This window comes from Panthera tigris, chromosome D2 (genome assembly GCF_018350195.1).
Source record: "Panthera tigris isolate Pti1 chromosome D2, P.tigris_Pti1_mat1.1, whole genome shotgun sequence".
NCBI classification, from domain to species: Eukaryota; Metazoa; Chordata; class Mammalia; order Carnivora; family Felidae; genus Panthera; species Panthera tigris.
The window spans coordinates 30,949,686-30,974,148 of record NC_056670.1 but is presented as its reverse complement, the minus strand read 5'-3'; the positions used below and the strand labels follow the sequence as shown (position 1 = coordinate 30,974,148).

At 54.3% G+C, this 24,463-nt stretch overlaps 1 protein-coding gene across 2 annotated transcripts in view; it reads right to left on the bottom strand.

Moving 5' to 3' along the window:
• ADAMTS14 (ADAM metallopeptidase with thrombospondin type 1 motif 14) overlaps positions 1–24,463 on the bottom strand; it is a 113,339-nt gene that overhangs the window by 3,399 nt on the left and 85,477 nt on the right. For both annotated transcript variants that reach the window (XM_042960498.1, XM_042960500.1), the window contains exons 13-23: positions 22,595–22,743; positions 20,562–20,737; positions 17,889–18,022; positions 17,388–17,511; positions 16,308–16,388; positions 10,732–10,895; positions 9,156–9,324; positions 8,528–8,660; positions 6,590–6,797; positions 2,164–2,293; positions 1,926–2,036 (exon numbers count right to left, since the gene is read on the bottom strand). In XM_042960498.1, the coding sequence (XP_042816432.1) occupies positions 1,926–2,036; positions 2,164–2,293; positions 6,590–6,797; positions 8,528–8,660; positions 9,156–9,324; positions 10,732–10,895; positions 16,308–16,388; positions 17,388–17,511; positions 17,889–18,022; positions 20,562–20,737; positions 22,595–22,743 (1,579 nt within the window). The remainder of the gene's footprint in view (positions 1–1,925; positions 2,037–2,163; positions 2,294–6,589; positions 6,798–8,527; positions 8,661–9,155; positions 9,325–10,731; positions 10,896–16,307; positions 16,389–17,387; positions 17,512–17,888; positions 18,023–20,561; positions 20,738–22,594; positions 22,744–24,463) is intronic.

Below are 24,463 nucleotides of genomic sequence, written 5' to 3'. Positions count from 1 at the left end.
ATAAAATGGGGATAATGCTAGACACTTACCAATGAACAATAACATTATGATTATAAATAACATTTATAAAGTTCCTGGCATATAGGGGTGCCCACTATATAACTTTCATTTGCTTTGGTTCAGATATCTAAAAATCGTTTTGTGTTTCTGTGATAATTCCAGGTAGGTCTCTCCAGACAATGTGAAGGCAGGAACTTTGCTTTCTGCTAATTTTCTGTGTGTGTGTGTGTGTGTGTGTGTGTGTGTATTTAGGGACGGGGCAGAGGGTTGAGGGCTGGTTTAGGGCAACAGGAAAATTAGGAAAAAAAAAAAAAAATAGGAAAGCCAGTGGCCTCTAGATGGCGCCAGAATTCTAGGACCAGAATCAGAGCCGACCCTTTGCTCCTGGACAGAAAAGGGAAGGAAATCTGGCACTTGTGCAGCCTGGGTCTCAGAACAGGGGCAGAGCAGCAGCCAGGCTGGAGCCAGAAGATCCTCTGTGGACATCGAGTGAGATGATGAGCTGAGCTCAGAGAGGTTTAGGGATCTGCACATGGTCACATAGCCAGTTGGTCCTCCAGCTAGAATTTACAGTCTATGATTTTTCTGCTACTTGTCTTGTCAGACCCTGGTCCTTGAGAAGATGAAGCAGGAAAAGAGAGAGAGAGAAAGAATCTAGGAAGGAAGTATATGGCTTGGTATATAGCAGATGCTCAGTTAACGTTAATGGATGAATGGATAGGTAGATGGATGGATACATGGATGACGGATGACGGATGATGGATGGATGGATGGATGGATGAATGGATGGGTAGATGGATGGATGGATGCATACATAGATGACGGATGATGGATGACGGATGGATGGATGGATGGATAGATGGGTGGATGGATGGATGGATGGATGGATACATGGATGACGGATGATGGATGGATGGATGGATGGGTAGATGGATGGATGGATGGATGGATACATGGATGACAGATGACGGATGATGGATGGATGGATGGGTAGATGGATGGATGGATGGATGGATGGATGGATACATGGATGACAGACGACGGATGATGGATGGATGGATGGATGGATGGATGGATGGATAGATGGGTGGATGGATGGATGGATGGATGGATAGATGGGTGGATGGATGGATGGATGGATGGATACATGGATGACGGATGATGGATGGATGGATGGGTAGATGGATGGATGGATGGATGGATGGATACATGGATGACAGATGACGGATGATGGATGGATGGATGGATGCATGCATGGATGGGTAGATGGATGGATGGATGCATACATGGATGACGAATGATGGATGATGGATGGATGGATGGATGAATGGATGGAGAGATGGGTAGATGGATGGATAGAGGGGAGGATGGACTAACTGGCTCCTGATCATGAGGCAGAGAGAAAGTACTACCACCATTTTTGTTATCTGACAGCTAGGCAGGAGTGCGTGCATTATCTCATTTAATTCAACAACCCTACGAAGACAGCTCAGATCTACAATTGCTTATCCCAAAACCTTGAAACCAGATATGACTGATAATTCAGAACTTCTGAGGTTAGAAAAGTACTATTCATACTATAGAACATCTGTCATAGGGAGTGGGATATCCCCTTATAACTACAGCAATGTTTCTGTAGCAAAAGAATAATTGATCTCTTGTTGGGTCAGGCCAGACTCTGCTGCGAAATGAGTCTGCACCGAATTCAGGGCACCACTTGAAGCTTTCAACATTTTGGAATTGCAGGTAAGGGACTGTGGACCCGTATGGGTAGCACCCCCAGCTCACAGCTGAGGCTCCAGGAGGCTGAGGTCACATGGACAGCCTGGAAACTGGGGCCGTTCCACTGCATGGCCTGTGCTTGTGACATGGCGACCACTGGAAGGTTTGGGGTGGCGGTTGGGTCCAGATAGACACACACTTACTTGATAATATCTTGTTAATGGGATGTAGGGGCCCAGACTGTGGCACCCACTGTCCTTCTGGGGTCACAAGTTCCCGAATGTCAGCTCTCGCTGTAGAGTTCTGGAGATTGCCTGTGAGTGGGGACAAGCAGTTCCAGCACTGGGGATTTCTAGGGGGCAAGGATGCAAGCTGGGCTGGGCTTCAGGTCTAGGCCGGAGGAGCTGGGCCTGCCCCCCTCCCCCATCCTATCCAGCTCACCTCCACAGGGGGGAAGGCTGCAGACCTGGACAGTGTCCGGCTTCTCCCCGTCACACTGCCCAAGACTGTTGGCGTTGGTCCGGCACACGACCTGCCGCTGCTGGATGCCCTCCCCGCAGGTGGCGGAGCACTGTCGCGGGAAGGCCGGGGCCCGGTCAAGCCACAGTGGCCGGGGAGGGGTAGGTGGAGAGACAAGAGGAAGGGAGCAGTGAGCTCTAGAGTCTAGCCAATGCCCAGGACGGAAAGGTACAGAGGAGGGCCCCGGGTTTCTACTGACCAGAGGGATATGCAAGGACCGCTCCAAGTAGCCTCAGGAGGACAGAACACCAGCTGTCCGTATTCCTGTGCCAGGCGAATGGCCGAACCTCCCTGTCACCTACATGGTTAACCCTGGTTCAGGAGGGGACCTCCAGAACCCCATTCCAGCACTTTTGCCTGTGTCTACCATATCTGGCCTGTGCCTGGGTCCTTAAATATTTTGTGGATCATTCTGGCAAACTCCCCTATTGTGTGTCCCCTATTGGTGGCAAACTCCACCAGCCTGAGTGACCTGAAGTAGGTCCACTCACTTGATGATATCTTAATAATGGGATGTAAGGGGGGGCGCCTGCGTGGCTCAGTCGGTTGGTCGTCCGTCTTCAGTTCAGGTCATGATCTCACGGTCAGTGAGTTCAAGCCCCGCGTGGGCTCTGTGCTGACAGCTCGGAGCCCGGAGCCTGCTTCGGATTCTGTGTCTCCCTCTCTCTCTGCCCCTTCTCCCTCACACTCTGTCTCTCTCTCACTCTCAAAAATAAATAAACATTAAAAAAAAATTTTTTTTTAAATAATGGGATGTAAGGACCCGGATTGTGACACTTGCTAAACTGAGAGACCTGGGTGACAGGGTCGCTATGAACCCCTTTAGCTCTGACATTCGGTGACTCTGTGCCTCAACATACCAAAACTCAGCTGGCAGAGGCATGTTCACAAGTGTCTTCTGGGGCACCTGGGTGGCTCAGTCGGTTAAGCGTCTGACGCTTGATTTCAGCTCAGGTCACACATGATCTCACGGTTCATGGGTTTGAGCCCCGTGTCGGGCACTCCGCTGACAGCATGGAAACTGCTGCTTAGGATTTTCTCTCTCTTTCTCTCTGCCCCTCCCCAGCTCATGCACTCTCTCTCTCTCTCTCTCTCTCTCTCAAAATAAATAAGTAAACTTTAAAAAAAAGTGTCTCCTGGGGTGCCTGGGTGGCTCAGTAGGTTAAGCATCTGACTTCGGCTCAGGTCACGATCTCAAGGTTCGTGGGTTCGAGCCCCACGTGGGCTCTGTGCTGACAGCTCAGAGCCTGGATTCTGCTTCAGATTCTCTCTCTCTCTTTCTCTCTCTCTCTCTCTCTCTCTCTGTGCCCCCCCCCCATTCACACTCTGTCTCTCAAAAAAATAAATAAATAAAACATAAAAAAAAAAAAGGATCTTCTTCCCCAAAAGGGAAAGGTGTGGGCACAAAGGAGCCGGAGGCAAACAGTTGGCAGGGCCTGCTGCGCACGTCACCCCCAGGCCTCACCTCCTCTGCGAGACGGAGGCTGGTGGCGGGGGCTCCCCAAAAGCAAGGCTGTACCGTGTGACCAGGCCACAGGACGGGGAAGAGGCCACAGAAATGTACTTCTCCTGCTGGGCCCGAGGGAGACACGAGCGTTAAGGGCCACACAAACCGTGGGACTGGATGGCTCCTCCCCCAAGGATGGATAATGCCAACAGCTCCTGAACGCTCTGTCGGTCTCACAGGGGCAACAGTCTTCCACCACCTGTCACCTCACTGCCAGTGTTACCTAAGGGCCCTTTGTGGGCCAGCAGTCTTCTGTTTTATATTCAGACAAATAAAGCTGTGTGTTGAGGAGAAGAAAACAAAATCTGCCCACATTGTGCGGGGATTTGGGGTATTTAAAAATACTCTTCCTTATGCAATATTCTAAGCATCCAGAAAAGTATGAGGAAGCCTGGTCACGAAAGCCTGTTCACATACCTCCAGCAGCCTGAATATATCAGCATTCTGGCAGATTTTCAAACACTGTGTTGTGCCTCTTTAAACTTCATGTGCATGGTATCTCATTGGAAGTGATCTGCCTTCATATTTCAGTGCTTTTTCTTACCTATTCCTCTGAGGTTTATCCACATTGGTAAGTATACTTCAAGCTTTTATTGTATGACCAGACCATGATTTTTTTTGACATTTTTAAAATATTTACTTATTTTTGAGAGAGACAGAGACAGAGACAGAGACAGAGAGAGTAGGGGAGGGGCAGAAAGAGAAGGAGACACAGAATCCAAAGCAGCTCCAGGCTCTGAGCTGTCAGCACAGAGCCCCATGCGGGGCTCGAACTCATGAACCGTGAGATCATGACCTGAGCCAAACTCAGACACTTAACCAACTGAGCCACCCAGGCACCCAGACCATGATTTTTTTGGTCCAATCTCCTAGAGATGGACATTTGGGGTATTTGTTGATATTCTGCTATTACAATTAAGCATTGTTGTACTTATCTTTGTGACCAGAGGTTTTAAAAATTATGGTAAAATATATATATATCATAACACTATTTTAACCATTTTTAAGTGCATGGTTCAGTGACATTAAGAACATTCACAATGTTGTACAACCATCACCACCTCCACGTCCAGAACTTTCTCCTTCTTCCTAAGCTGAAACCCTGTCCCCATTAAACACGGACTCCCCACCACCCTTCTTTCTGTCTCTATAAACCTGACCACTCTTGGTAAGTGGAATCATACAGCATTTATCATTTTGTGTCTGGCTGATTTCACTTAGCATAATGCCTTCAAGTGTCACAGCAAATGAATTTTTTATTAAAAAAATTTTTAGGGGCGCCTGGGTGGCTCAGTCGGTTAAGCGTCCGACTTCGGCCCAGGTCATGATCTCACGGTTTGTGGGTTCGAGCCCTGCATCGGGCTCTGTGCTGACAGCTCAGAACCTGGAGCCTGTCTCAGATTCTGTGTCTCCCTCTCTCTCTGCCCCTCCTCCACTCGCACTCTGTGTCCCTCTGTCTCAAAAATAAACATTAAAAAAAATTTTTTAATTTTTTTAATGTTTTTTTTTTTGAGAGAGAGAGAGAGAGAGAGTGTGTGTGAGCAGGGGAGGGGCAGAGAGAGAGAGGGAGACACAGAATCCAAAGCAGGTTCCAGGCTCCGAGCTGTCAGCCCAGAGCCCGACGCGGGGCTCGAACCCACAAACCTTGAGATCATGACCTGAGCCAAAGTTGGACGCTTAACCGACTGAGCCACCCAGGCACCCTTCAAATGAATTTTTTAGAGAAAACTCAAGACAAAAATTTCCCTGTGGCCACTTCGAGGGCCTAGGCAGGAGCATTTGGACTGGCTATTCCACAGCCTTCTTAGTATCTCCTCTTTCCTACCCTGGCCTCCCAGCAGTGAACTTTCTACAGAGCTGCTAGGTGACTTTAAACCTGGAATCAGGGCTTGGAACATCTGCATTAAAACCCTTCAACAGCTTCTCACTGCTCGTAGAATACATTCTTTTTCAAGTTCGTCTTTATTTATTTCGAGAGAGCACAAGCAGAGGAGGGGCAGAGAGAGAGAGAGAGACAGAATCCTGAGCACGCTCCCTGCTGTCAGCACAGAGCGACGCAGGGCTCAAACTCACCGTGAGATCATGACCTGAGCCGAAATCAAGACTCAGACGCTTAACTGACTGAGCCACCTAGAAGCCCCACTTGGAATACGTTCTAACTTTTCACAAAGCTCTGCGGGACTGATCCCTGCCTGCCTCTCTGTCATCCTGTCCCTTCCATTCAGCTCCAGTCCCACTCTCCTTTGGTTTCTGGAACACGGCAAGGGTCTTCCTGTGGCTCAGCCTTCAAGTCTCAGCACAAACGTCACCTCCTCAGGGAGGTCCTCCCAGATACATTACCCCCATTTACTTCCGCACAGCTCCAACCGCCATCTGTAAATGCTTCTGTTACTGGTTTAGGTCTCTCTCATTGGACCGTAAGTTACATGAGGACAAGTCGGTGACGGATTCCAGGCATTCCTAGCACAGCGTGCCTGGCACGTAGTTGGCATTTGGTAAATATTTCTTGAATGCAAGAAAGTGCTTCAGTTTGCTCACCTGTATCACGGGGGTCTTAACCCATGCCTCCTAGTTCTGACCCAGTTCTAGGTCAGAGCACATAGTGAATGAATATAAAGGCCTAGCCCAGGTCCATGGCCCAGCACACATAGGAGCTCTTGGACTCAGTTTTGAGAAAATTCAGATCAGATCAGATCAGAGGTGGGGAGGGAAATTCAGGTGGAGACTCTCTGCCAGCAGGGAGCACCACATCCAGCTCCCTACCCAGACCCACCTTTTCCCGGACTCCCCAGAGAAGGTGGCCACTGGCTCAGCCCCTCCCACCCTCTGAGAACAACTCACCTGGGACCAGGCTCCCGTGCGCCACTGGGCTGGACAGGGCACGCGGAGGCAGGGCCGCCGGGCCTCGGGCCGATCCCCAGGGCAGGCCTTGGCCGGCATGGCCTTGTGGGTCCCGTTGGAGAGGGGCAGCAGGCACTGAACCCCCCGGGTCTGCACCCCCAGCTTCCCACAGCTCCGGCTGCAGGCACCCCACTCTTCCATCACCCACCTAGAGACAGACAAAGCAAAAGGTGAAGGAGAGGCGGGACTATGGGGACGCTTCCTCCCAGGGTCTCTCCCACCCCCTGATTCGCTGCGGGCAGGAGCTGGCAAGTGGGTCTGAGCTTCAGAATGCTGGGAGCCAAGACAACCGTCCACGGGCTCTGCAGCTGCCATAAGGGGGGTCGCCTATGATCTCCTCTGCTTCCTCATCTGAAAAATGCACGGGTATGATGTACCTTTACATCTGGCACCCTGCATGTCCGCAGGCAAGTTATGAACATCAGAATTCTTTTCAGCACTTCGTAAATAACGGAGTGTGGGCAGGTACTGTCCTAGGTGCTGAGATACAGCACGAGATTCATGGCTGGTAGAGTTGAACCCCCGCCCCTGGGGCTCTTGGGACAGTTAAAGGACGTGTATACTTAAAAGCACTTGGCAGAGTGCATGCATGCAGTAGGCATGTAATAAAGACAGGCACTGTTACTATCGCCGTCAGCACCTGCAGAGTTTTGGTGCCGATCAGCTAAGCTGGTGGTCTCCCACCGTCTTTTGGCCACGGAGCAGCTTCCAAGAGCACCGTAAGCAGACACCCCTGGATGAATTAGACAAAGACGAAAATGGCTCTGGTGGGGTGGCGGGAGGGGCGGCCACAACCCACTCCCCTCTCAGGTTCCTGAGACATCTTGTAGCGAATGAGGGCTCTATTGGCCAACCCCTTCCTTTAAAAGACAAAAAAGGCCCCAAACTTCGTTTGGCATTTTACGGATGAGAAGCTGGAGTGGGTGGGGGGGGGGGGGGAGGGCTGGAGGGTGACGTGCCCAGGACCACAGCCGAGTCAGCGCCGTGTGCTCTGTGGCCACAGACGTTGGCGGGGACAGTGGCCAGCATGCCGTGTGAAGGGGGAGCGTGGAGGACTGAGGGGCAGGGGATCCCGCCTGGGCCAGGCACGGAGAGGCCACGGTGGACTCTGCACTGATCCCCAGCTCCTGTCCTGGCCCTGAGGTCCCCCCAGCCTCAGGGAGCAGAGCTGCCGTGAATCAGCCAGGCCGAGTTAGACGGCTCGGACCCCAGAAGGTTCCTGGGGAGGCAGGAAAGTGGACTGGGTGCTCTGCCTGGGGCCGGGGAGGCGCTGGGGCCATCTCTGTGACGGGCTCAAGGCCACACCTCGACTTCCCGAAAAGTCATAGCTCTTCTCCTCCACGAAGCCCCCTCCAAATAAGCCCAAGAACATGATCTTGTGCCCAAATGAGCCTGTCTCCTCAGGTCAGGGAACCCACTCAGGGGCTAGACTATGGGTGGGGGCCGCCGGACAGCATCCTGGCCTATGCCCCGGCATCTAGAAGCACTGAGATCGACTTCACCTCAACGTCCCCTCGGATCATCGAGGGAAAGCTGTGTCCCCAAAGTGGGCCTCTGTTTCCCCATCTGTAAAAGAATACTGGAAGGGGCAGAACAAAGGAAGCACTGTCCTTCTTCTGGGAGCGGAAGTTAATCCACAAACCCCACAGGGGGACAGACGGGGGCGGATGCGGCCAGACCGGCCAGGAGGGCAGCACTGGCCACGGACGGAGTCCGGTGTGTGGGCTGCTCTGCTCAGGGAGTCCCGGGTGCAGGGGCCGTGACCCTGGACACTCATGGCCAGAGGAAGCAGCCCCTCCTCCGGGGCCCAGGGCTACGAGAGAGTCAGTGACGCCCATGGGAAGGGGTCAGGCTCCTGGCCATCCCCCGGACACTCACGCAGGCTGGGCACACGGGTGCTGGTTGCAGCGCCGGCGGATGGGCTTGGGCCTCTTCCTGTGGTCACACAGGTGCCGCTGGACCATGTGGTGGTCTCGCCGGCGCCGGCAGCCGTATTTGGTGAACTGGATCCCTGGGGGGAGGACAGGCTGACTTGGGCCAGGTCCCGCCAGGCCCCCGCCGCTCCGCTGGGTCTCAGGGACGGCACGCTCTGGAGGGCCCAGAGGGCCAATCCTACCTCTCCCGTGCCTTTGCACCCCTCTTGCCCAAGTCTCCTTCTGAAGAAGCCTTCCTTGACCAGCCCATCTCATGTGTCCCTGATGTCGTGCCAGCGGTGCAGGGGCTGGGGTGGGGGAGGCGCCTGGCTCTGCACGGCTGCCTCCCTGCATAGCGGGGGAGCCCTTACAGGGTGCAGGCCTTGCCCCGGTGCTGCTCCCCCACTCCCAGCCCCATCCCCAAGGCTCTGGCCAGGCAGGTGCCACACCTGAGAGATCTTTAAGGGGAAACGGAGGCACGAGCTAGGGACACATCAGGTGGAGACAGTGTTGGCCCCCAGCCACTCCTACTCCTCCCCTGCAAAGCCCTGGGCTGCCCCACGAGGCAGCCAGATGGCTGGGCAGGCCCATACCTCCTCCGCAGGCCTTGGTGCAGGGGGCCCAGCTCTTGAGCGCCCACTCGTAGGTGTCCGTCTCCTCCAGGAGCACGTTGTTGCTCCCAATAAGGGGCAGCAAGTCCTCATGGATGATGTACTTGTAGGCCAGGCTGCTGCGGGGGCCACCCTCAGCTGGGGGGAGCACCTGAGGGGAGACAGAGCAGGTGGCACAGGACTGGAGAGCAGAGAAACAGGGCCAGCATGGGGGGGACAGGGAGGAGGGGGTCAAAGGAAAGGATGTGGGGTCAGCACCGAGCACGGCCTGGGAGACCATTCAGACCAGCAGCCACGCAGCAAACTCAGGCTAAGCAGCAGGAACAGCCTGCGTGCTCACCTGGGATCATTTTCCTCCCAGACATAAGTCCTCACGAGGACAGGGACCGTGTCTGCTGGTCTGTCTTGCTTACCAGGGCATCTGGTCTGGACCTATGGCCAGGTCTATAGGACTCTGATCAGATATAAGATGGTCTGTAAGCCTCTGATCAGGTATATGGTTGCAAATACCTTCTCCCATTCTGCTCAGCTTGTCTTCTCACTGTCTTCACGATGTCTTTCCAATGTACGAAGGTCCTCAATTTCCATGAAGACCAGTTTACCTATTTTTCTTTTGTTGCTCATGCTTCTGGTATCATAAGATGCAAGGTCAGGAGATTCCCCCCTCTATTTTCTCTAAGAGTTCTATGGTTTTAGCTCTCTTACTTGGATATTGGATCTGGTTTGAGCTTGTTGTATACGGAGTGAGGTAGGGGTTCAACTTCATCCTTTTACATGTGGCTATCGAGTTGTCCCAGCACCATTAGGTGAAGAGATTATTCTTTGCCCATTGAATGGGTCTTGGTAACCTCCACCATTGGCATAGGTGTATGGGTGGCCAGTACGTATAAGGTGAATAGAAAATACGTGCAGAGTGAAATAATACACTGACACCAATAGGCTTCAGACCCTGCCCTCTAGGACCTCCCCGACTAGTGACGGTCGCACCAGGAAAGAAGCCTGTCCAAGCTCTCCCTGGCATGAATCAGCCAGTGTCGGGAGCACCACAGACAAAACCCCTCCTGGTCTGAGCTCCTGCATTAATAATCCCTGCTCCATAAGCCCCGGTCTATGGCCTAGGAAGAGGGGGTGTGGGAAGAGGTGGACCCCAGCAAGGACAGTGACCGCATCCCCCTCTCCGGAGGCTGGCAGCGTGAGCTGGCACCCCCCGGTCACTCGCGGGCAATGCCATAACGCAAGCGGACACTGGATGACGCCAGGGCAACAGGGGGAACCAACGCAGGTGCCTCCTCTCATTCCCAGGCCCTGTTTCTGACGCTGCGTGACGGAGAACAGACTCCCTCTCATAGCAAGACAACCGTTTCTTTCTCCCTCCTCACGTGCGTCCTGCCAGCCTTTGTGCACAGAGGGCATCTAGGCCTTGGCCTTGGCCAGGCTGCTAAAGACACTGCAACACTGCTTCCGCCGGGGCTGCGCTGGCTCAACAGTGAAGACTGGGGAGGCTGGGCTGGGGCAGCAAGGGGGTGGGCAGGGGCCACCGTACAGGGTGGGGGCTCACCAGGACGGCGATGGCTTCGGGCAGGGGCCCACTGGTCTTGAGGCTTTCCTTGGCGTCCTCCACCACATACTCCCACTCCAGGCCCATTGCAGTGAAGGTCCGGCTCATTGCTTCCTTGCCCTTGGGGTTGAGGATGAAGCTGCCTGTGACCTGGTTCTTCACCGCTGGCCATGGGGAGAGGGTCACACAGATTTCTATTCCCCTCCACAGGAACACTAGCCAGACCTCCTCTGGGGCTTCGAGACCTTCCTAGTGGATCCCCTGGGGCTCCCTATGACCTGTCACCCCTTTCCACCAGAACCTTCCTCAGTCAGATGAGTCAATGCACCGGCTGCACGCAGCACCCCTGCCTCTAGACCCTGGCGCACCCATTCCTCCCACCGTCTTCCCTTCTTCCTGTCTGACTAATCTTCACTCATATGGAAGGCCCAGCACAACGTTCCCCTCCTCCAGGAAGGCTTCTTTTCTTTTAAAAAAAAAAAAAAAAAGTAAGTTTTCCTTTTATGTATGTATTTTTTTATTTTTAAGAGAGAAAGGGAGAAAGCGGGGTAGGGGCAGAGAGAAAGGGAGACAGAGAATCCCAAGCAGGCTCCATGCTGTCAGCACAGAGCTCGAGGCGGGGCTCGAACCCACGAGAGATCACGACCTGAGTCGAAACCAAGAGTCAGACGCTTAATCAACTAAGCCACCCAGGCGCCCCCAGGAAGCCTTCTTTGATTGCCCAGTCCTCGGGGACTTGCCCTCCCTTCTACAGCAGAGCACGAGGCTAAAAACACAGGCCCTGGCACCAGATTGATCTGGGGAAGTTACTTAGCCGCCCTGTGCTGCCTCAGTTTCGCCATCTGTAAAATGGGAATGCTAATCATCCGTAGCTCATAGGGCTGCGGCCGCATGAGGATAACCGCAGTCCCACCTATCCATCATGGGGTCCTTGGGACAATTAAAGGAGTCCATAGGTGTAAAGAGCTAGGCAGAGTGCGTGGCATGCAGCTGGCATTCAATAAATGGGAGGCACTATGACTGCCATCAGAACAGGGCCCGAGTGTTAGCACTGGTGCCTGTCTCCCCCACAGCCTGTCAGTGTATCTCCTCTGTCTTGGTGTCCTTGGGGCCTGGCACAGAGCGAGTCTTAGAAACACCTGTAAATGTCCACCCCTTAAAGTCCCACTGAGTGAGTAACCCGTAACTTGTTATCGAAAGGTGTCGGGTGGCAGCTGGGTGGGAGGTGTGCAGGTGCAGACGGCCTGGCAGAGGCCCCTGCGTCACAGCCTTGGCCGCCCTGGAGCAGGCTGGTGAAGGGCTGCCGCCTCGGACCCGAGCCCCTCAGCCCAGGCGGGGGAGCAAAGGCTCCGGAGCCCTGGGGTGCCCCACCTGGTGCCGACAAAAACCATCCAGGGTAATGACGAGACCATAAGAGCCAACGATTCAGAGCACTCACCATGCACTGGTCACTCTGGCACCTGCCTCGGTGGAATCCTCACACACATCCCGAGGTTGGTGCTATTATTGCCCCAGATGGGGACCTAGAGACCCGTGAGGGGCAAAGGTGTCTCCTGGACACACAGGGTGCTGGTGGCCCAGCCGCCTGGAGGACCGGCCTCCCTGCTGAGCGAGAGGACAGATGCCCCTCATCTCTCGATGCCTGATCCCTCTCTGCCCCCAGAATCGCCAGACCTGGAGCCAGAGCCGGGCCCGGCCTCAAATCTCCCCATGGCTCTGTCTGCTACCCTCTCAGCAGCCACCGTCCCCCAGCAGCCTTGCGCCGAGCGAGTCTCTTGGTGCCTTTTTTCCGACAGCATTTGCTCACTTTGGGTCTCTGGGTCACAATTTGGAAATTCTCGCAGTATTTCCAACTTTTTCACGATTATTAAATTTGTCATGGTGCCCTGTGACCAGTGATCTTTGATGTCACTATTGCAAATGTTCGGGGACACCATGAACCCCACTTATTTAAGACAGCACACTTGGGGCGCCTGGGTGGCTCAGTCGGTTAAGCGTCCGACTTCAGCTCAGGTCGTGATCTCACAGTCTGTGAGTTCGAGGCCCGCGTCGGGCTCTGCGCCGACAGCTCGGAGCCTGGAGCCTGCTTCGGATTCTGTATCTCCCTCTCTCTCTGCCCCTTCCCCGCTCATGCTCTGTCTCTCTCTGTCTCAAAAATAAATAAAAACATTTTTAAAAAATTAAAAAAAAAAAAGACAGTAAACGTAACGGATACATGAGTGTGTTCGGATTGCTCCCCAATCGACCATCTCTGTCCCTCTCCTCGGGCCTCTCTGTTCCCGCAGACACAACACTATTGAAATCAAGTCAGTTAATGACCCTACAATGGCCTTTAAGCGTCCAAGGGAAAGGAAGAGTCACATGTTTCTCACTTTAAATCTAAAGCTAGAAATGATTAAGCTTAGCGCAGAAGGCATGTCAAAAGCCAAGATGGGCGAAAAGCCAGGCCTCTTGTGCCGAACGGTCAGCCAAGTTGGGAAGGCAAAGGAAAAGTTCTTGAAGGAAATTGAAAGTGCTACTCCAGGGGGGCCTGGGGCGGCACTCAGTCAGTTAAACAGCCAACTTCGGCTCAGGTCATGATCTCGCAGTTTGTGGGTTCGAGCCCCGTGTCAGGCTCTGTGCTGACAGCTCAGAGCCTGGAGCCTGCTTCGGATTGTATGTCTCCCTCTCTCTCTCTGCCCCTCCCCCATTCGCGCTCTCTCTTTCGCTAAAAAATAGATAAACATTGAAAAAAAATTAAAAAAAAAAAAAAAGATCAAACCAGCCACAACATTCCCTTAAGCCAAAGCCTAACGTGGAGCAAGGCCCTAACTCTCTTCAGTTCTATGGAGGCTGAGAGAGGAAGAGGAGGAGAGCGAGGAAGCTGCAGACAAAGTTCGAAGACAGCAGAGGTTGGAGAAAAGAAGCCATAAAAGCACAAGGTGAAGGAAGCAGCAAGTGCTGATGTCGAAACTGCAGCAAGTTTTCCAGAAGATCCAGCTAAGATAATTCAGAAGGTCACTACAAACAAGAGATTTTCAATGTAGATGAGACAGCCTTCTGTTGGAAGGAGATGCCATCTAGAACTTTCACGGCTAGGGAGGAGTGTCCGTGGACTGTCCCGAGGCCTACGTAAGGTAATGGATGACAAGTGCCAGCTCGAGGCCTGGCACATGGTAGATATTAACAGCATGGTTCTCTTCCCTTGACTTCCTTTCAAAGAATCAAAGCCCCCAAATTCCAGGAGAGTCTAACGAGCCTGGACGGGGCCTTGGCTTTCACTGCCAAGACGGCCACCTGTCCTGGATGTCTCCAGAGAGCACGCACATACCCTGTCAGGCACGTGCACATACACACGCTCACTCTCAATACGTGCAGCTTGCACATTTCCACGGCGGGCTTGCCGCATACCTCACAACTGTGCAATCACACAGTGCGTGCCAATGTCAGGTTTCCGTCCCACTTCCCTCCCCGCCCAGCTCCTGGGAGTTCTAACCCTCCAGGGAGCTCACAGGCGAGCGTGCCCACACTGAACCTGCCCTGGGTTCTAGAAGCCTCTGCCCCGACCCCCATGGAAGCCCGGCTGCAGCCTCCACGGAGCACTCCTCGCTGCCAGCAGACAGAGGAGCTAGACGTCCGCAGACAGGGGTGGGGGCTGGGAGGAGTGGGAGGGCTGGCTGGGGAGGCCCCAGGGGCTGCTAGCATTATGGAATCATCTGAATCATCTGTAGGGGTGTAGCAGGAGGAGCGTCTGCAAGCTCCACCCTCTTCTGGAGTCAGCTGCCCTTCTCTCCTTGCCCCCTCCCCTCCCTTCCCCTGGCCCCTGTTCTGGCACAATCCCCCGGAGCCAGACAGGCAAGTGGGCAGGGAGCTGGCCAAGCCAAGCCCTCCTGACTCATACCCATGCAGAGTGGGGCTGTGGGCAAGGGCCCGGGGCTGGGAGACAGGAGAGCCTGGCGCAGACTGGCTCACCGCGTGGGGGAATCAGGGTACACAGAGGGCCCACAATCCACTGTGGACCTCAGTTTCCCCCTGTGTCTATTTGCACTACACCCTCTCAGGTGCCTTCTGGAGCAGGTTAGCGTATTCTGCAGGGGGCGCAAGTTCCCTGGGAGGCTTTCACACGTTTTCTGTCATTGTGATGGTAATCTAAAAATACGAATATCGGCATTTTTGGAATACGTGAGCCTGCCCAGAGATGTTACGTTTTGCATTCACGTTCATGAAGAGGTGGTGACACGCGGTGCGGCCTGGCGAGCACAGTCGACTCGAGGGGCCTCTGGGGACATGCTAAGTAAGGCCCGGCGACACCATGGCACCCATGCCCTCTGTAAGGGGTCTGAACAGACAAGTGCGGGAGGATGCAGCCACTCCCCAGTGTCAGGGAAGCATCCTTCTGTCTGCCTGCCCCCGGGACCCTGCTCCAAACCATGCTTACGTGTTTTCAATTGAGATGTAATTCACGTAGCACGCACTCAGCCTTTGAAAGTGTGCAACTCACTGACTCCCGGACCACTGCCCGATTCCAAGACACTTCATCACGCCCATTTGCAGATGCCCCCATCCCCCTCCCACCGGCCCCTGACCACCACTAAGCTACTCTCTTGCGTCCACGGATTTGCCCGCCCTGGACATGTTCATTTCTTAACCACCAACTTGGCTTCAGCACAAACAGAACAAAGCAAACAAGTAAGCACAAAAATCTCTCCCCTTACGTTAATGTTCTCAATTTGAATGCTGTCGATTTCTTTTGGGGCCAGAATTTTTCATCTCTCTTGGCTTTAGAGTTGTATAACTCTCATAAGTAGTGTCTTAGTGACTGTGTTTATGTGTCATCATATAAGAAGGATTTAAGGGTCTGTGTGTCAGACTGGCTGCAAATTCCTCCTCTTCCTACGTGCAGGCCTCTTTGCACTGGGACTCTACCGCACTTCCCACCAAGAGATCGTCTGTTTCTACAGCTTGAGTCTGGGCTTGGCCATGACACCTGCTTGGGCCGACGGGACGCTACAAAGCATGACACACGTAGAGACCTGGAAAGTGTTTGCACGCTGGGGCTTGCCTGCTCTTGCCCCCGCTGAGGACCATGTGACAGACCACACGAATAATCCCAGGCTAGCCTGCCAGGGATGCGGCCCTGTCACCCCCATCACCCCCGCTGACAGCCAGTACCAACAACACCTACAGCCCCACCAGATGCTGCATTCGCAGGAGTGAGTCCAGCCACCGGAGCAGAAGTAGCTCCAGCTGGGCCCAGCCCAAACTCATGGCTCACAGAACCATGAGCTAACACAAACACTGGTTAGAAACCGCAAAGTTTGGGGATGGGATGTTAGACAAGCAAAAGTTGACGGATACACTCTATGAAAACGGTTTTCTTCTGTGTACAACAGATGGACCGTGGCTGCCCCTGGGGAAGGAAACTGATCCTGGAGGGAAGAGGTGGGAGGGGCAATCTTCACTGGATCCCCATTCACACCTTCTGACATTCGAAGCATGGAACGGGTTGTCTACCCAACCTAAGTTTAAAAAAAATGTTTCTAAGGGTTCCCTGCATTAGACTGCTCTCCTCTGCCCTCCCAGCTCCCCATACTCACCAATGTGGTGGGGAACCTTCTCCAGCTCCTCGATCTGGATGTGCCTGGCACCAGCCGGGATCTGGACCAGTTTGAGAGCTCCTGCCACAGAGCAGGATCCGGAAAAACCGTGAGCATCTTGAGCTGGTGGCCCCACTGCCCAGCACACCCCGTCACCCCCTGCCCCTGCACGTGCCCAAGAACCTGTTTCCTCATCTGTACAACAGGAAGGGGGGACCCTTGCCCACAAGGTGCCGAGAGGTTCAAATGAGATGCTATGGCTTAAAATGCCCTAAAAACTCTAAGGGCTGTGGCGGGGGGCGGGGGGGGAGAGTATGCAGACACTTTGTTGCTACAATTTTCCACTTTCTTGAGCCTACTTTTCTCTTCTGATGTTCCCCCCCCCTTTCTTCTCATACCTTGAGCCACCATCATGGCTGCCCTGGGCCCCATGGCCCTCCCAATCCCATGCCTGGAAACAAACCCCTCTCGAAGCCACCAACTTTCTCCCCACAAGGAGAAATGAGGCAAAGCTATGACAGTCCCAAAGGGGAAATGGATCTAATTCTTCCTAGAGTGTAAAGGACTAATATCTGGCCCTTTTCAACAGCCAAGTGTGGTCCGATGGAAGGTAGGGAGGGAAGTCAAGGAACTCAAGGTACCAGGAGTTAGAAGGAGGCACCACAAGTTGACCAAAAAATGGAGAGAGAGGGGAGAGAGGGAAAAAAAAATTCCAGTCCAGTCTGGGCCACATCCTCAGACGTGTCTGAGCTCTCACTCCCACAATAGCCCCAGGGCCAAAGAGATGGCTGAGTTCCTATCACAGTGCACTGGCCAGCAGAAAAATGCTTCTGAAGTCCTGGGCCCGAATGCAGGCAGTGCTCACTGGAAGAGACTGCGGCCAGCTGCAGCTTCTGACTCAGTGGCCTGGGGCAGCCCGGGAAGGTCTGGAGGCAGGCTCTGCGTGCCTTCTTCCCTCCCCCGCCCTGAACCGTGGCCCAGCAGAGGACGGACGGCTTGCCCAAGGGACTCGGGCTCAAGGGCCCCTGCTGGGCCAGAACCCCAGCCACTCCTGGTCATCTCCCAGCCCCAGCCTCTCACCTGCCTTCTTGGAGGCCTTGCCCAGTGTCCCCTTCACAGTCCTGCAGTGAGAGTTGTCGCCGCCACAGACACCGCACTTGTCATCTGCCTTCATGGACCCCACCTCCTTGTCACAGCCAACGGGCTGACGCCAGAGGTGGGGTCAGAGGATAAGGCTCCCGTGCTCCCCACCCCCACCCCCCACCCCAGGCCGGCAGCCCCTGGTTCCCTCCCCAGTCCCCACGAGTTGACCCTGAACCCAGAGGCATTCCTGGACACGTCACTGCCACAAACTCGCCAAGTGACACGGGCAGGTCTTAAACCTGGCCATTCCTCTTCCCTTGAATGGGCTGGGCAATAACCCCCTTCTAGGATCCCAGGGTTATGTTGAGGACCAAGGGTGTCATGGGTGGGGAAGGCGAGGAGATGCCTGTCTCCCTAGGGCCCAGGAGAAGCGGGCAGTATAGCCCTCCGGTCTCCCCAGGCAGGCAGAAGGTGGGTGGCCCGGAGCAGGGAACCCACCACACATTCGCCGCGGGCACAGACGCTGTATGGGTCCCGGTAGCTGCAGCGGGTCCCGTCGTGGACCACCTGGTTCATGAAGACCACATCCCCTGTGTCCTCCGACTGGCAGATCAGCTCACACTTCTGGGCATCTGTGGAGAAAGGGACCGTGCTGCATTCCCAGCTGTGCTCGGAGAAAGCGGGCTGGCCCAGAAGGACATCAGCGCATGTCCCAAGCGGGAAGCTCCTGGGCCAGCTCTGGGCAGTGGAGGGAGCACTGAGTATGGAGCTGGGACTTACAATCCCTGCCATGTCACCTATTAGCCTAGTGACCCTGGGCAAATCAGCTGACCTCTCGGAGTCTCTGTTCCTTACTTATTATCCCTGATCAATAAAATGCCACATCAGGATGCTAAATAAAATCAAGTGATTAAATAATAGTAATGGCCATAATAATAAGCCAATATATAGTGAATGCTTACCATGTACCAAATACTTCCAAAACCTTTACATACTCTTTTTTTTTTTTTTTTTTTTTAAGTAGGCTCCACGTCCAATGTGGGGCTTGAACTCACGATCCCGAGATCAACAGTCACGTGCTCTACTGACCGAGTCAGCCGGGTGCCCCTACACACTCTTGATGTACAACCTCAAATTTTTTGTGTGACTTAACTCATTTAAACTTTTCAGTAAGTTCTAGGAAGTAAGTTCTAGCATTCTAGAAGAGACCAAGGACCAGAGAGGTTAAGAAATTTGCCCAAGGCCACACAGCCACATACTGAGAACCAACTCCAGGATTCTAAACAAGGCAGTCTGGCTTGAGTCCCACACTGACCTCTACATACACTTCAGCAGTCTCATGTATAACAGTGTATCTCAACATGATTGCAAACATCAGGACACCCTGTGAGAGTAAAGCAGGGCAGTAGGCTGGGTTTGGGTTTATAAAACAAAGTTGCAGTGAGAGCGGAAAGGAGGCCCTTCCTAGTTCTAACAATTAATTGTTCTCTTTCCCATCTGGGCTACTGATGTCCTTAAAAGAAGGTTCCAAAAAACGTAACATATAAACACTTGCTGTGTTTCTTAGAAAAAGGGAAGTTGGGGCTTAGCTAACTTTCTGGAATTTGTCTAAAAGTCCTGGGAAAGCCCAAAGCCCAGCTGCCCCATGGGCCTCGAAGCCCCTTCCTCTAGAGGCTTGTTTGGATCTGAATGGAGCTGCAAGGCTTTCAAAGCGAGCCACCCCCTTAGCCAAACTTCTCAGCAACCAAATGGCTCCCTGCCCCTTGTCCCTGGGCTCCTAGGATACATCTTGCCCCCAGTACTCAGGGCTCAAATTCAGAGCCACAGCATCCAATACCACTTTGAACTTCACACACAGGTGGGACCCTGACCAGTACGCCCCAGGCAGGCAGGCAGCCATGGAAGCCAGCGGACAGTGGCGAGCTCCCCAGAATGGGAGGAATTCAAAGCAGAGGGAAAATGCTCTCTGCGATCATATTCTGGAGAGGTCTGTGCACCGGTGGGCAATGGAGAGGCCTCTAATGTCCCTTCTAATCTGAAGACTGTCATTCTAAAAGTCAACTGAATTGCCCTGCAATTAATACTTTGGAACAGGGGCTAAAAGAGGCAGCCCTTGGGCTCAGGAGAGGAAAGGCTGCTCTGGTCGGTGCCATCGGAGGCTGAGGGCTGTGTGGTGGGGGGTGAGCATCTGTCCATCAAAGGACCGTGGACAGGCTGGCAGGCGAGGTGAACACAGAGGACAGTTAAGGGCCCTTCCAGCATAAAGGCTCTAAGAGGCCGTGAATCCCACCCCTTCACTGGTATCTTGCTGCTGCTATAAGAGCAGTCAGTGGAAAGGCTCCAAAGCAGACAGGCACTGGCCTGCGTCTGTCCCAGAGCAGCCTGGAGGGATTCCGTATGAGGATCCCTGGCCACAGGCTCCCATCTGTGTGCCTCTTCAATCATTTTCATTAGCTGCTGAAACAGTAGCACAGTCAGTAAAACCTAAAACTATGGTATCTAACGGGACGGGGGCTCTCAGCAAAGCCAGGGCACCTGTACCTGTATAGAGCCTTCCCGTACAGGTAAGGGACCTGTGTGAGAGGCACCACCAACCCCAACAGCCAACACTGCTGTCAGCCGCAACAGCACCTCTGAGTGAAATGTCCCTGGTTCAAAGGGCACCTGGCGGGGGCGGGGGGGTGGTTCAGTCAGTTGAGCGCCCGACTTCGGCTCAGGTCATGATCTCACGGTTTGTGGGTTTGAGCCCCATGTCGGGCTCCACACTGACAGCATGCAGCCCGCTTGGGATTCTCTCTTGCCCTCTCTCTGCCCCTCCTCAGCCCCTTACTTTTTCTCTCTCTCAAAAATAAATAAACTTTAAAAAAAAAGAAAAGAAAAGAAAAGAAAAGAAAAGAAAAGAAAAGAAAAGAAAAGAAAAGAAAAGAAAAGAAAAGAAATGCCCCGGTTCCAGATCGTTTCCCCGCCAGGGAACAGTCCTCATAAGCCTCCACATCAGGGATGGCTTTAAGGAGGACGGTGGCCCAAAGACAAGGGCCTGCACAAAGGCGGCCAGCCTGCCGACTGTCCTCCACCGTCCCTCCACCTCCACTGGTGGCCCCAGGCACGGGAGGCCCACCTGGCAGATGCCCAAGGGCATGGCGGATGGGAGGGGGAGCGGGGCTCACTCACCGTCTTCTGGCTCGTAGGGGATCCAGCTGTGCTTGGCGTCCCGGTGGATGTAATAAGAGTTGCGCCTCGCACACTGCTGGGCCCGGAAGTCCTCGTGGGGCCCCGGGCACTCCTCGCTGTTGCACACCTGGTACTGGAACATGGGCCCTGAGCACAGGCGGCCTCCGTAGGCTGGGCTGGGGCAAGCAGAGAGACCCGGTGACCTTGCCGGGGGAAGGCTGGGGAGGGCCAGGCTTCCCACGTGGCCCCTAGGGGCAGCTTGGCCTTCTAGGGGGACATAAAGCAGCTGCTCGAACGTAAACTAGAGGGCTGCTCGTGGTGGGGGCTGCCGTGCTCTGAGCCCTTCCAGATTCTTCTCGCTCCACCCCTGGGGCATATGCCACCTGGTCCCCTGTGTGTTGGCACGAGGGGCGGTGGGGGAGCTGAGAAGCACGGAGCCAGGGATGAGCAACCCTCTCCAATGGGGCTGGAAGAGAAACCGGTCTCATTTATCTCTGTGTGTCCTTCGAACCACATGACTCACAGCCTGACATACCACGGGGGGCACTCCCTCCCAAGGTGCCCCCGCGAGTTCCCATCTGCACCCGCTTCGCGTCCTAATAAACTAAGCAGTGGTAAAAACAGACTTGGGTCCCGAATGAGAAGGCCTGGCTAGGTCTAACCCCACGTCCCACCTATGCAAATCTTGGGCAAGTCACTTAGTCCCCCTGAGCCTTAATTTCCTCTTTAAAGGTGGGACCCGGATACCTCTTCGGCCACCTACCTCCTGGTGTGTCGGTGAGGAATCAATAAGAAATGGCCTATGACGTACTCTGTACCGTCTGCCATCATGTTAAGAGGACTGGGTAGCGTTATGGATGCCAAGGGTCCAGGCGTAGGTGACCGCGGCTCCGCTCCCGGACGCTGGGGCGTCACGGGGGTTCGTGCACCTGAGCGCTCAGCCTTCTACCTGGCGCAGAGCAAGTGCTCGATACACGGTAATAATTGTAACAGCAGCTGTCATCCGTTAGTGCCTAATCTGGGCTGGGCACAGCGCTGAATTCTTTCGCTTAAGCCTTGTAAAATAAAAATAGTTCTTATCGCAGAGGAGTTTGAAAGAGGGCAGCTCTGATGGAGGGGATAACCATCCACCTGGAAGGTGTTTTACTCGGAGTGGGCGCCACAGGGCCCTGCCCCAACCCCGGCTCTCCCCCCACCGACGGGTGGAAGTTACGGGGCAGGCCGTTTGGCTCCCGTTTGCAAAAGGTCAGCACAGCCGTCTGACACAGGAATAGGCTCCTCTGGGTGGTAGTGAGCTTCCCATCCCTGGAGGTAAACGGCCGAGTGTGAAGGACCCCTCCTGAGGATGCGAGGGAGGGTGGCCAACACCGAGCCACAGCATCCAGGGGGCCTGCTGTTCAGCGGAGTCTCGGCGTCCCTGGTCCCCGGAGCCCGCTGACCCGCAAGGCCGCGTGTGACCCACACCGCCAGCCCTCATCTCGCCCGAGGCTGTTCTGAGCAGCCTGGGAGAGGCAGGCCATGGCCAGCTGGCCCTCGGAAGTTCCAAAACCATGGGAGGGATCCCCATAGAGGGGACAAAAGGGGAGAAACAGACCGGTCCCCCAGAATGTTGGATTTACTGGGGCAGTGAAAGGCAGGAGTTGATGTCAAGTTTTGCTTCCTGGGGTAGAAAACAAACATGGCTACTGAGCATTTAGATCAGTGTTTTCTCAAAGCTTAGCCAGAGGATCCGGGTCACGGGCAGGCTCGTGAAACTGGCAGTCTTTGGGCCCACCCAGAGTCTTCTGCACGTGAGAGTCTGAGAATCACCGCTTCAGACCTAATCTCAGCCTGATGGGAGATGTCGGGCCCGGGTGGAAGTGATGTGGCCCCCCCCCCCAAACAATTTTGGGTCCCCACCATCAGGATACAGGCACCTGCAGGGTCCTTCTCTCTAGTGTCCTGCCCCTCGGTGCCTTCCTCACCCAGCCCCTCCTCAGGCCTAGGGAGGGAGGGGGTCCCCTGCCCTGCCCACCTCAGCCAAGAGCACTCACGGGGGATTGTCACAGCTCCGGCTCCGGGATCGAACACCACCCCCGCATGACCGTGAACATGACCCGAACTTGGTCCAGGAGCTCCAGCCTCCATCCTGGCCGTAAGTCTGCTCTGGCGACTTCCAGATGCAGTGACCTTTGAAGCACCACTGGGATAGAGCAGAGGGAATGAGGTTACCCTGGGCACCCCGCCCCCCGCTGCCTAGCCTGCTAGGAAGGGTGCCCGACTGCGCACGTGGCACAGCTGGTGGGTGCCACAGGTGAGCCCAGAGAGAGGGACGTTAAGAGGACGAGCCCCAGGGTGACAGAATCCCACCCACACCGCAAGCCAAGTGACCTCCGGCAAAGGGCTCCACTGTGGATAACAGCACCTGCCCCCAGGGCTGCCGTGAGCCTCCAAGGAGATAACGCCGGGCACACACAGCCCTCCAAAAGTGGCAGAGAGTATTGCTAATGACGGTAATAATTATGCAATTATTTGGTTTATCACCCCCGGAGAAAAAAAAGAGCTGATAGGGGAGAGAAGACACAGTCTCACCATGTTAATCTAGAGGAGATCTTGGCTCTGTGTCTCAAAATCACCACCCAGAGGCCACAGGCCGGTGTGTTTGTGGGAGGCAAGCCAGCCCCACAGGGAGGTCCATCCATGCACAAATGGAGGGGGTATACGAATGGAGTCTGAGAGGCCTGGGTTGGAACCCCAGCTCAGCCATTACTGGCTATGTGCGGCTTTGGCATAACTTCACCTTGCTGAGCCTCAGTCTACTCATCTGTTAAATGGGACTGTTCTAAGAACTAAAGGCAGTAATACCCACAAAGGCCTTAGCTCAGGGCCAGGCACAAAGGCGGGCTCGACCAAAGTAACCCCCTCCCCTTCTCCTGCAGGGCAACATGTAAGAAGTACACCAAAGTTCCCTGGGTCTTTTTTAAGAGATAACAGAGTGGCTCTCAGCCTTAGAGTCACCTGGGGAGCTTTTAAAACTCCAGATGCCTTGGGGCGCTTGGGTGGCTCAGGTGGTTAAGCGTCCGACTTCAGCTCAGGTCATGATCTCACGGTTAATGAGTTCGAACCCTGCATTGGGCTCTGTGCTGACAGCTCAGAGTCTGGAATCTGCTTCAGATTCTGTGTCTCCCTCTCTCTGCCCCTCCCCTGCTCATGTGCATGCACTCTCTCTCTCAAAGAATAAATAAACATTAAAAAAAAAAAAACCTCCAGATGCTTTGACTTCACCCCCAACCAAGTGAGTCAGAATCTCTAGGAGTGGGGAGTTTTTACAGCAGCAATAGTATACCTCACATACTACAAAAAGTCTCTCCGGTCAAGTGTGCAAGCCAACAATTTTTCACAATCGACAGCATTGTGCAACCATCACCACGTCCAATTTTAGAGCATTTCCATCACCCCAAAGAGATCTCCGTGCCCACCTGCAGTCGTTCCCCATTCTAGAGGTGGGGACTCTTAGAGCTCCCCGGATGGTTCCAATATGCAGCCAGAACTGAGAGCCACGGATTGATTGTCACATGCAATTGTGACGGAAGGACCTGGAACTCTGCAAATACCAGGAGCCAGTGTACCGAGTCTCCGGGCTAAGAACCCGCCAGGTGTGGAGTCTACTGGGCCATGCATAGCTGTGGGAAGCCCCATCCATCTGTGAGGAGGCAAGCCCTCCACATGTGATGTGAGCGGGCAGAGCCTCGTGAGGGCAGAGGGCAGAGGGCAGAGGGCAGGCTAGGGGGGGCGGGTCCTGTGGCTGAGTAATAACGCTGGAGCCTCTCTTAACACCCTGCTTCTTCCCAGCTCTCTGCTTTGCTCCAGCGTGACTCAGTGACTTCAGAACAACCCGAGGAGTGGAAAGGCCACTTGGTCAG